Consider the following 11,405-nt stretch of genomic DNA (forward strand, 5'->3'; position numbering starts at 1 on the left):
GTTGGGAGAGGTAGAGTTTAGGTGGGGGAAAAAATTTGCGGTCCAGACTTTTTTTTTCCAGACCGTGCCTTCCCACCTTCCTTCCACCTTCCCGTGGTTAGGCCAAACCAGCCAATCATAGGGCTTGTCGCGGGGTTGCTGCTGTCGCTCCACTTCGCCCGCTTGGGCAGCAACGGCCGTGCAGTTGCCTTTCTGGGTCTCGCACCCTCACCCGCCGCCGCTGAACCCGCAGCATCCTGTCCTTCCCGCCTCGCCCGGCAACCGATCCGGGGCTAGACGTGGGGGGATTCGCGCGATATGATCCATGATCCGCGAAGCTTGAGGGGCTTAAGCTGTCGTGATGCTGCCCTGGCAGCTCGTCAGCCAGTTCGCCTTGTCCTTGCCCATCCCATGCTCCAGCTGAGAACCGAGAACCCAGTTCATGCCCGCTGTGGCCCGAGCCAGACCGAAGCGAGCTGGGCCGTGATTGCACAGGTGCCTATCTCCGCCTGCCTACCCCGCCTGCCTTGAGGTCCCCAACAAAGGTCCGCCAGCGCCAGCAAGCGGCACGATAGCAAGCACACCTGTGCCCCCCTCCCGTATGTACCCTGCAAGCCCGTCCGTAGGTGGAAGGAAGCGACAAGCGTACCCACCTGCGCCATCAACAGCCGAACCTTATTCCATCACTCAAGTATCAAAGTCTCTTCTCGTACATGTCTTTTTCGGCCCCCTCGGTACCTGTCAGCACGTGCTCGACGTCCTATGCTTCATGACCTCCATCGTGGTTCGTGGCTTTTTACGAAAGTAGGGGGGTCAACACACCTAAGATCAGAATTTGAGACAGTCGATGTCTGTGTCCTGTGCCTTATCATGGCCTGCCAACCACTCAGACCTGGCCGCCACAGTGACGCAAGATGTCAAACCCGACACCCCCCTCGGGCGAGATAGCCTCCCGTTTCTAGGTCACGCCTCTGTTTCCTCCTATCGCGACCCCCCATCGACCGGACCGCCCTTCTTGGCATCGGAGATGGCGACATGGTTACCCGACTCCTCCGGCGTTCCTCCGCTGCAGTTCCACTCCACCCTGGCGCAGGGCTGCGACCTGCCGTGTGCCAACAATGCTGGGCTCGCTCGCCCAGCGCACTTGCTCGCTCACCTCCCTCTGGCCTCATGGCTAGCCTCGACACCCCTTCCATCCGCGCCGACGGATCCCGCGGTAATCCCCCCTCGTAAGCGACGCCCGGCGGAATCTGCCACCGGTCAGAGCTCTTGAAATTGGTCATGTTGCCGTCCGCGGCGGTCCTGCGGCGTTTGGCACGCCGCTTGTCGGAACGGAGCTGGCTGCTCGTCTGCCAGCTAGCCTCGATTCGGGCGTCGCTGTCCGCTGCTGCTGCTATGGTTGCAGCCGAGGGCACCGGACACGCTTCCTGCGTCTCTTCGCTGCCCGCCAGCGGCGCAACCTACCGACCCATCCGTGCATGCGTACGCAGGTAGCTTGGCTCTCGCGGGCGGCCTCCTCTTGTCTCGCACTCAACGCACCTGCTCTCCACCTGCATCCTGTACATTCTCGGCTCTTGGGTCTATCTGCAAAGCAGGGCAAACAGACAGGCGACCCAGTCTGCTGGACACATTGCCTCGCTGCAGTCAAGTAACCTTTCTCGTTTCTGGCAGGCGAGTGAGCACATGCATGGGTGTGCATGATACAACGGTCGGTCTCCCTGCTTGTCCTATACTGACACACTACACGCACGTGTATTACGCGCACTCTCGTCTGGCCCTGTTTGGCCACCCTTCCACTGCTGCACGGCTGAGCACCCATCTCCCGTTCAAGTGTTGGCGTACGCGCTCCCTACTCCATTTCCTGACCAGGTTCAAGAGGCCGCAAGGATAGCAGTATGACGCCCATCTGCCCTCAGGCGAAAAAAGACACATGCCGCCCATTCACAAGCTTCCCCTTGTGTTACGTCGCATATGTGGCTGGCGTGCTATGCCGTCCACATCACTTATTAACCCCAGGATTTAATCAAGCTGCGTCGACATCACCTGCGGCAGTCGTAAGCGATGGCCAAATCCAACAGACGTGGGATACAAACCGGCAGCGACCGTGACATGAAAGCGAGCGACATTCATCTAGATGATATTGCCTGCGTCTGTGGGGTAAGTGCCCGAGCCATTCGGGAAGCAGTGCAGAAACCGCCTGTACTCCTCCTGAATTTGAATGGGCTCCCAAGCTGAGCCTGCTGCTTGACTTCCTGGGGAACAGTGGGTCAGAAGGTCGTCTTTCGGGGCTGGCCTATTTTGCCAATTTTACCCATATTGCCAGCACTACCGATTCGGCCAATCCGCGCTCGTCTCCTTCCCAAAGGGGGTGGGCCGCGCAGGGCCCTCGGCTTTGTGTTTGTATGCATTCCACATCCTCGATGATGGGCTAGCGTCCGGACTCGGGAGACTCCTTTCTCACCAGCTTTGTCAGGCTTGACAAACAACCACCTCAAGAGCTCGCTTGAGGGCCATGCTGCTACCCTCTACCGTCCTTTTACTTGCTGCTGTATAGCTTCGGTGACACAACCGCAACCTCCGCGGCGTCCAAGGGACGATTGCCGGGCTGGAAAAACTCTGTGCAATTAGCAGCCATGGCCAGTGTCACTCCGGACGCCTGCAGCGCGAGGGAAACAGGGAACCAACAATGCCATCCGCCGGGATCCCCAATGCCACGGCAAGCCAAGTCTGGTTCCTGGAACGCCTTTCCGAAGTCCAAGTCGGAAGGCTCCTAGACATGGCCGGAGTGGGAGGGTGAGGCTTCCACGCCGTTGCGGCCACTCCCCATCTCCATCCTCCTGCTTGCTCACACTGTTGTTTCACTCCTCCCCGGTGGCATCTATCTCCTTAGCGCCGTGGATGCCGTTCTCCCCTGGGGGTGTGTATTGTTCACCCCAGGCCATGCTCCCCTTCATACGCCAAGGATCCCCGTAACCCATGCGCCGCTGTGCCAACGTACCTTCTTCTTAGCTTTCATTTATCGGCCCCCTTCACCTTCTCCATGTACCCCACAACCCGGCAGCGACCCACCGACCACGGTGCAGGGAGTGCGCTATCACTTCCTTCCCCTTCCGTATGGCCTTCCTAATGTCTGGTCGGCTTTGTGCGGGCGACGGGATACGGCATATACAGCCTCCGTTATGGCCCAGTCCACCTGTCAACGGCAGCCTGAGACCCCGCCGTATACCTAGGCCTCCTCCTATGAGACAGCCCCTGTCAGTAGGGATACGGCAATAACGCCGCCAAGATCTGGTACCGGCGGCAGTGGCGGTGGATGCTGCGGCGTGTGTAGGGGCACGATACGATGTGGGATCACCGATGATGCATCCGGCTGTCCCAAGCATGAGTGATTCCCATCCACCGAGTGGCCTACCACCTGCCTGGCCGCAGGGACTCGATGGATGGTCGTCTGCGTCTAGAATCCAGACGCCTAGGCATATATAATACCATGCCCTCCTCGTGCTTCTAGGCCCTCTCCTCCTGGTGGTCTCCATATTGCAGTCCCAGCACAGCTTCAGAGGACCACCGCCGGTCTCCCATTTGTGATAAGCACATACCAACCATACACTCGAAAGCCTTGCCGTGCTTTTTCGATCACTTGTCCGATCCAGCCATTATATAATCCGTCCCTTCATCCTCCCTTCCTTCACCAACCTACCTGGCGGAGAAAAGAAACAGACATCGACACTATGGCAGGACCTGCCGTAGGCAGCAACCCCGCCTCGGGTGGTAAATGGGGAGGACGAGATCCGGCTGTGGCGATGCAGCGAGAGCAGATGAACTTCCGAGTGGCCACCAACTATGCTATCTTCCTGGCCTCCATCGTTGGCGTCTTCATCATTCTTCACTGGTCAAGGTACTTGGCCACCACAGCACAGCAGTCAGCCAAGGCCCCATCATTCCCGAGATTCATTTCTGTGCCCTTTATCAGGGTGTCGAGGTATGCATCCCTCTTCCCAGCCGTGCAGATTAGGCCATCTCACTGGGGACAGGCCAGTCAGTCATGCATCTGAAGACATGCTTACAAGCTACTGTGTAGGCTGTTGAGGAATGTCCTTCTCAGGCAAGCCCCCGGCTTCCACTCATCAGGGCATGGCGTTCTCGTCGCAATCTATGTGGCCGTCAACGTGGCCATGATCTTCACAAACCTTGACATGAGCAAGAACTCCAACATTGCTGCAAGGTTCGGCTGGTAAGTGAACTGTCGGCCACTCACAAGTGCGGATACATTGATGATATCAACAAGCAAGAAGATGGGCTAACATGTCAACTTTAGGTTGGCCACAACTAACCTGGCCTTTGTCGTCTTTTTGGCCTTGAAGAACACGCCGCTGGCCATCCTCACATCCTACTCGTACGAGCGGCTCAACAACCTACACCAGATCGCCGGCTGCACGACCTTTTTGATGCTGGTCATGCACGCGTCGCTCTACACACAGTACTTTGCCGCCATGGGCAGGTGGGACAAGCTGCAGGAGCACGAGCAGATCGCCGGCATCGTCTCGGCGTTTGCCTTCCTCGTCCTAGTGGCGACGGCGCTGCTGGTGAGGCGGTTCTGTTACGAGGTCTTTTACGTGGCGCACCTGGCGTCGTTTGTCACGGCCATCGTGGCTATGGCCTTCCACCGGCCCGAGTTCGAGCACAAGACGGCCATCATCGCGTGCGTGGCCGGCGGCCTGTGGGTGCTGGACCGCGCCGTCCGCATGGCGTGGCTGGCCGTCAATGGCGTCAACAACGAGGCCACCGTGTACCCGCTCGCCGGCGGCGGCACGCGCATCATCCTCGCCAAGCGGCCCGCCCGCGCAGTCCCGGGCAAGCACTGCTTCGTCTGGATCCCCTCGGTCCGCCGTTTCGAGACGCACCCCTTCACCGTCATCGACACGGCGCCCATGGAGTTCGTCGTCAAGACGAACAACGGCTTCACCCGCGACCTGCACAGGTTCGCCGTCGCCAACCCGGGCGCCACGGTGCGCGCCTCGGTCGACGGGCCCTACGGCACCTTCCCGGACCCCATGCTGTACGACCGCGTCGTCCTGATCGCCGGCGGCAGCGGCGCCTCGTTCACCTTCGGGCTGGCCGTCAACCTGCTCGAGCGCATGGGGCCCGAGTCGACCAAGAGCATTACGTTTATCTGGATCGTGAGGAAGCATGGTACGCTTTTTTTCCCCTTTGGTCTCGTCTCGAGTTACTTACTTGGGTGCTCGGTCCTAGCATGACATGGCATTAGCTGACCCCGTCGTCGATTGGAACAGAAACACTCACCTGGTACGCCGAGCATCTGAGGACGCTGCACGATCACCCCAACTCGCCAAAATGCAAAATCTCCCTGTTCGCCACGCGGGCGACCCAAACGTCTAGCTCGTCCTCGGACGAGGCGGCCGAGACGCCCCGGCTCCGAACATCAGGCATCGACAACAGCTCGACTGAGCGGTCGCCAGCGTCGCCGGACCTGGAGAAGGTGCTGCGGGAGGCGCTGCCGGCACCAGCGGACGACTACGACGAGAAGAAGGTCGAGGTGCACGAGACGCACAGCGAGGCGCGCATCGTCGACGACGACAAGGAGACCGGGACGACGGCGGCAGCGGCGGGCACGGACATGGAGGCGGCGTCGCAGAGCGGGGCCAGCGCGTCCACGGCGGCGGCGCTGCCGCTGCGGCACGCCGTGACGGCGGGCCGGCCCGACGCGAGCCAGGTGATCCGCGCCGCCGTGGCCGAGACGCCGGCGCACCAGCGCGTGCTCGTCGCGGTGTGCGGGCCCGGCAGCCTCGTCAAGGTGGTGCGCGACACGACGGCCGCGTGCATCCGCGGCGACGGGCCCGGCATCGAGCTGCACTGCGAGAAGTTTGGTTGGTGAGGGATGGTTCAATGTTTTATCATGTCGGCTCTCTCTCTCTCTCTCTCACTCTCTCTCTCTCTCTCTCTCTCTCTCTCCCTGCTGTTGAGAGCCCCGACGCACTTGCATTCGCCTTGTATATAATTATTGCACCAAAAGCCACCGGACTTGGGGCAAAATCCGCGACGGCACTTTTTTTTCCGGTCATTTCTTCTCTTTTGTCGGGTAGTCATGGCTAGGATATCACGATATAAATCTACAAGGGTAATTTTACGCGCTAAATATGGTGCAAGTGACGAGGAAAATAAAAGATATATAAAGACCGCCACCATAGGCTACTCGGCGGTCGCCGAGCCCTCGGCTTCCCTCTGCTGCTGCTGCTGCTGCTGCCTCTGGATGCGCGTCTCCTTGTAAAAGAGGTTCTTGATGTCGTTCGCCGTGATGGCGAAGCCCGGATTGTGCTTGTTGACGTAGTCGGCGATGCGCTGGGGCGTGGCCTTTGGCTGGCCCTTGAGGGCAAAGATCTGGTCGCGCGCGAGCTCAACGTGACGGCGCCTGTTGACGGGGATCTCGGCCGCGTTGGCGGCGAGCGGGTGGTTGTGCACGTGTGCGCGGGGCTTCTGCTCGAAGCGCCAGAACTTCCGGTCGACGCCGCCGATCTCGTCGGACCGAATCACCTTTTGCACCAGCGTCGCCGTCCACCTGCAGCCGCGGCGGCGGCGGCTGGTGCGGGTGCCCGTGCTGGTGCTGGTGCGCTTGCCGTCGCGCGGCGAGGCCGAGGTGCACTCGAGGTCGATGCGGTACACCTCGCCCCGCTCGCCCGCGGCGCGCTGGCGCACCGTCTGGTTGCGCCGGGCCGAGCGCGACTTGACGACGCCGAAGCCGGACGCGGCAGCGGCGCTGCGCACCGACTCGAGGCCCGCCGAGGGCTCGGCGAAGACGGCGTTGGCGAGCATGATCCACGGGTTGATCGGGTCGCCGGGCGCCGCGCCGGGGTGGTTGAGCGCCGCGGCGGCGGCCGCCGCCGCCGGGTCCGGGAAGTAGGGGGAGCCTGAGAGTTGTGCTAAGGGGTCGGGGTTGTTGACGGGGGAGTTGCCGTCGTTATCATTATCATTATCATTATCATCGTCGTCGTCTTCATCGCCAGTTTGGTTGGGGCCCCTGATCTTGCAGCCGCCGCCCCTCTCGAGCTCGGTGTGCGTCGACACGGGCGGCTGCAGCTGCTGCGATATCTCGGGCGTGTTGCGCGACGCCGGCGCCTCGACCCGGAATACGGACTGCAGGCCCGCGAACGGCGTCCGCGCCGGCCGCATCCGCTGCAGCCTGTGGTACGACGGGAGGGAGGCCTGCGGCTGCGGCGGCGGCGTCGGCAGAGGCGCGGGGACAAAGGCCCGCGGGTGCTGGGGCGCAGGCGCGGGCGCCGCCGCAGCGGGGGCTCGCGTGAGGGACGCGGGCGCCTGCTGCGGGGTAGGAGGGAAGGGGGAACGGAAGGAGGGCGGGAAAGGGGCCGGTGCCGGCGTCGTTATCGGCGTCGGCCGCGCCGCCGGCGCCGCTGGCACGGCTGGCGGCGCGTCGAGGAATACTGAGAAGTCGAGGCTGTCGTCGTCGTCGTCGTCTGCAGCAGGAGGTGGTAGGGGTGGTGGGGGTGGTGGCAGGGGCTGGCGCCGAGTGGACGCCTGGCCGGTATTCGGAGCCATGGGATGGATGCCGCAGGGGGCGGCCGATAGATGGCTTTGATGGACGTAGTGTTTCTTCAAAGCGCAGGAGGGTCAAGCACCAAAAAAAAAAAAAAAAGGCAAAACAGACACGCCAGGCACGAAATTCGGACGGTGGATGTGGGTCACCTGTCTGTTTGCTTTGCTTGGCGCTTATCTCAGCACCACCTTCAGCTCGCATCTCATCTACACCGGCACACAAAGCCGCTTCGTCTCGGCATCGCGGAACCTTGTCCACAAATAGAACATGGACTCAAACTTCCCGTGTTGTAAAATCCATGTATGCAGCTACCCACGTGTCCGAGCCCGCGTGCGTGCGCACATGCGTGGGTGGGGGACTAGGCATATCGATATTGGCCGTCGGTGACGGAAGACCGAGTCCCGGAAGCAGACAGTCCGCCCAGGCACATGGCTCGCTTAGCTCTTGTCTCTTGGGAAGTCGTCGAGGGTGGTTAGCATTGCTTGGGGGAAAAGGAATCTGCACACTGAGCACGAGTGCGCCTAGACACGAGTACAATAGTGTATATACATCGAAAAACACAGGCAGTGAGGCGAGAACCAGAAATAAAATGCTTAATAGATATCCATTGAAATAGCAGGGCAACCAAGGCATATTCTTCATCTTGGAATAGGGAGGAGCCGAGGATGAAGCGTCTGTGATATCAGCAATAGGAGAAGTCGTACCGACTAAGACCGCGAAAGTGCCGCCACAGCAACGACCAACGAGCGTAGGTGTATTCCAACCCACCCCGCTGACGCATTTGGCTTTCTTTCCCACTCCGTCCAGCCTCTGAAGCAGCCAGAGACAGCCTGGCCTGGCCGCCGGCGGTTCACTACCAATGGCTGCTCTCCGCAGGTTGCGACGGCAGTACGGATCGTTTAGGACTTCACAAAGTCGCGGCTCCTATCGTCTCTGAAGGAAGGTATCAACTAGTTGCCCCTCCTGCCACCAGTGCTCATGAGCGTGATCTTCTGCTTCTTTTTCTTCTTGCCACCACCGCTCCCTGCGTTGCCCCCGCCGCCATTTGAAGCCACTAGCGGCGTCGAGCCACCCACACCAGCGTCCTCAACGCCCAGAGCCTCCATCTGCGCAGCGATGTCGGCTGCGCTAAGACTCTCCAAGAAGGCGTCGTCCTTGAGCCACCCATCGTCTACGTTCGTCATGACCTGCCTCCTCGCGACCACCTCAGCTGCCGCGTCCGCCGTCGGGGGCACCGCGGCGGGCGTGCCCCAGACCGTCCTGGGCGCCGATGGGCTTGTCGACATGCCAGCCAGCTCCGAAAATCCATTGCGCGGGTTCGGCGGTGTGGTGCCGCCCAGCGGGATGAAGTCGTCGGGGTTGACTGCCCTATCGCCGCCGCCGAACCGAATCCGAACCTCCTCCTCGGTCGCCGGCATCATGACGGTGCGGCGCGCCCCGCGCATGGCCGCCGCCTCGAGCCGCTCCGCTTGCTGGCGCTCGCGTTCCTCCTGTGCCTCCTTGTCACGATTCCGCTTGCGCCGCCGCTCGATCTCGTCGGCGAAAAGGACCAGGATCTCGGCCGGCACAATATCGGTCCAGTCACATTCCAGGAACGATATCTCGCATCCGTAGGGGAGGTGGTACAGGTATTTCGCCCGTTTCCTCGTCAGGTCGTCGACCGACGTCGAAACTATGTGCTCGACCCTCGGCAGCAGCGCCGACGGGAACGACGAGAAGTCGCCGTACTGCGTCTTAAGTATCCGTATGTCCAAGGGTGAGAGGTATAAGTGCGGCTGGCATGTGTAGAAGTAAAATTCCGGCTCGGGCCCTTCCGCCTGTGGTTCGGTCTTACCATTGCCCGTCGGCGGCAGAGAGACACCCAGTCCTTCAAGCTCCTGCAGCTTCTGCTTGGCTGCCAGGATAGATTTGATGGCGCGCTGGGTCCACTCGTTGTCCTCGTGGAACATCAGCTCGTCCTCCTTCTCCTGCAGCTTGATGGCCTGGATCTCCTCGCCGTGCTGCTCCATCATGTAGTCGCCCGTGCCCTTGATGATGCGGGCGTAATCGAGGATGTTTGCGGCAAAGTGCCACGGCACGTCCTGGCCGACATTGAGGATGTCGACGCCCGTCTCCTTGGGCAGGGCCAGCGTCGACCTGGCCTTGCGCACCATGAGCCGGAGCACGACGTCGTCGCCTGGCCGGGGCATGGGGCTCTCCTGGCCCGCGTAAAACCTGACGGGGCGGACCTCGGATATGTAGATGCTGTCCTCGCAGATGGGGCACTTCTTCCAGCGCTGCCGCCTGTCCATGCCCGGGCCGCCGCCGCGCGGGCGGTCCTCGTCGTCCGAGGACGAGTGCATGAAGCGGATCAGGCAGGGCAGGCAGAAAATGTGGCCGCACTTTGCCATGCGTGGGGCGACGGGCTCCGAGAGGCAGATGGGGCAGGTGCCGGCCTGGGACTGGGACGAGGCGAGGACCTGCAGCACATCGGCCCAGTCGAGGTGCTCGTCGGCATCGGCGGCCTGCTTGCGGTAGTCGCCCCTCGGCGACACGACGAAGCGGTAGTTGGCGTGGACATAGCGGGCCTTGTCAGCGGCGTGGTGGCCCGAGCCGATGCCCCATGTCGGGTTCCGGCGGTACGCGCCGCGCGAGGAGGAGCCGTAGCCATGGCCGTGGGTTTCGGCATATGGGCGGTGCAGTGACGAGTAGTTGAGCAGGTGGGTTATTGAGGTCTGGCCGCGGCGGTTAGTCGGGTTCCGGACGGCACTGAGTTCTGCCATGGCGTCATCATCCAGGTCGGGAGCCTCGGACTTGAAGGGGCGGCGCTGGTTTCGGTGCTGTCTGCGCGAGCCCTGTGACTTTCGCGGCGCCGGCTGGGACGAGGGGCCCTGGAGCGGGCGACGGCTCGAGTCGAAGCTCGGTGCAGCAGTGGACGGGGCCGCGGCAGCCGGCGGGTGGGCGTTGGCTGTCGGAGCGGAGAGGGACTTGCCCAAGCTGTTCGAGGCCGAGCTCATGATGCTCTCTCGCCCTTTGATTTGTCAACTACCGACGCCAAGGCAGGACAGGCACTGGCGACATTGGCCTGCCCACTGGCAAGCAGAGGCCGGCAATGGCAAGAGTATGCAGCCACTGCACCAAAGCAAGTAAGTAAGATGGGACAGAGGCAGGGGGCAAGGAAAAGAGAAGGCTACGAAATCAAATGGACAGGTCAATTCAATCAGGCTCGATGCTGTTGGACTCGTAGCTGGGGTCCTGGGTGGGAAGGACCCCAGGCGTGGCGTTCAGGAAATCAATCAGCCGAGCTGGGAAGCACCGTCCGTCCAGGCAGAAGGGGCAAATTGAGAGTCAGGACTGGCGAGCAGCAAATGGGTGGCGGGGCAAAGCAGCTTGGAATCACATCACCCAGTGCACGTGACCTGCCTCACCACCCTCGCATGATAAGATGTGCGTGATGACGACTTTAGTTTCCAGTAGGTACCTCACCCGCATCGGCGACACAACTCTAGGACCGCATTGAGGCCGGATTTCAGGAGCCTCTGCATTCAGCTTCCTGCATGGGAAACCAGTGATTCGACCAGTCCCGATTGGACGTCTAGATCCCACATCGCTTCCATTGAGGTTTACACGACACCCACTATCTGCGAGCCCTCGAGCGCTTCGGCAAAGACTCGACTCGGACTCGAGAGCTTGTTTATCAAAGCGACAAGATCAATCTTTAAATCTTGTCTGCAAAACGAACCCGGCCTGATTATGCCGCGTAGTGCGAATTATAGGAGTAGACTAGGTTTATGGTACATAGGTAGATGCTTCTTTTTTCTTTTCAGAAGTGGGCAGGCGAAAGTAACAAAACCCAAACGACCGTCAGAACAAACCGAGA

General features: G+C 61.1%; 5 protein-coding genes across 5 annotated transcripts; 2 read left to right on the forward strand and 3 right to left on the reverse strand.

Moving 5' to 3' along the window:
• Window positions 1-327: 327 nt before the first annotated feature.
• Window positions 328-1,798, reverse strand: GGTG_00181 (hypothetical protein; the record flags this gene model as incomplete). The annotated part of the gene is made up of 4 exons (XM_009217923.1): window positions 328-455; window positions 1,136-1,439; window positions 1,519-1,563; window positions 1,730-1,798. The coding sequence occupies 4 exons, from the start codon at window positions 1,796-1,798 to the stop codon at window positions 328-330; spliced, it is 546 nt and encodes a 181-aa protein (XP_009216187.1).
• Window positions 1,799-2,040: 242 nt separating this feature from the next.
• GGTG_00182 (hypothetical protein) lies at window positions 2,041-2,753 on the forward strand (the record flags this gene model as incomplete). The annotated part of the gene is made up of 3 exons (XM_009217924.1): window positions 2,041-2,136; window positions 2,243-2,379; window positions 2,534-2,753. The coding sequence occupies 3 exons, from the start codon at window positions 2,041-2,043 to the stop codon at window positions 2,751-2,753; spliced, it is 453 nt and encodes a 150-aa protein (XP_009216188.1).
• A 936-nt stretch (window positions 2,754-3,689) lies between these two features.
• GGTG_00183 (hypothetical protein) lies at window positions 3,690-5,951 on the forward strand. The gene is made up of 4 exons (XM_009217925.1): window positions 3,690-3,958; window positions 4,058-4,210; window positions 4,295-5,169; window positions 5,271-5,951. The coding sequence occupies exons 1-4, from the start codon at window positions 3,708-3,710 to the stop codon at window positions 5,870-5,872; spliced, it is 1,881 nt and encodes a 626-aa protein (XP_009216189.1). The 5' UTR covers window positions 3,690-3,707; the 3' UTR covers window positions 5,873-5,951.
• Window positions 5,909-7,602, reverse strand: GGTG_00184 (hypothetical protein). Its single transcript, XM_009217926.1, has one exon. It carries the CDS (start codon window positions 7,546-7,548, stop codon window positions 6,187-6,189), a length of 1,362 nt encoding a protein of 453 aa, XP_009216190.1. The 5' UTR covers window positions 7,549-7,602; the 3' UTR covers window positions 5,909-6,186.
• A 389-nt stretch (window positions 7,603-7,991) lies between these two features.
• Window positions 7,992-10,873, reverse strand: GGTG_00185 (hypothetical protein). The gene has a single exon (XM_009217927.1). The coding sequence runs from the start codon at window positions 10,540-10,542 to the stop codon at window positions 8,497-8,499; it is 2,046 nt and encodes a 681-aa protein (XP_009216191.1). The 5' UTR covers window positions 10,543-10,873; the 3' UTR covers window positions 7,992-8,496.
• Window positions 10,874-11,405: the final 532 nt, after the last annotated feature.

Source organism: Gaeumannomyces tritici (genome assembly GCF_000145635.1).
Source record: "Gaeumannomyces tritici R3-111a-1 unplaced genomic scaffold supercont2.1, whole genome shotgun sequence".
NCBI classification, from domain to species: Eukaryota; Fungi; Ascomycota; class Sordariomycetes; order Magnaporthales; family Magnaporthaceae; genus Gaeumannomyces; species Gaeumannomyces tritici.

Bases quoted from the DNA above. Each gene is read 5' to 3' on its own strand.
- GGTG_00184 (XM_009217926.1), bottom strand. From the start codon at position 7,548: ATGGCTCCGAATACCGGCCAGGCGTCCACTCGGCGCCAGCCCCTGCCA.
- GGTG_00185 (XM_009217927.1), bottom strand. From the start codon at position 10,542: ATGAGCTCGGCCTCGAACAGCTTGGGCAAGTCCCTCTCCGCTCCGACA.
- GGTG_00183 (XM_009217925.1), top strand. From the start codon at position 3,708: ATGGCAGGACCTGCCGTAGGCAGCAACCCCGCCTCGGGTGGTAAATGG. The intron at 3,959-4,057 runs GTATGCATCCCT...GCTACTGTGTAG, and splicing joins CCCTTTATCAGGGTGTCGAG to GCTGTTGAGGAATGTCCTTC. The intron at 5,170-5,270 runs GTACGCTTTTTT...CGATTGGAACAG, and splicing joins CTGGATCGTGAGGAAGCATG to AAACACTCACCTGGTACGCC.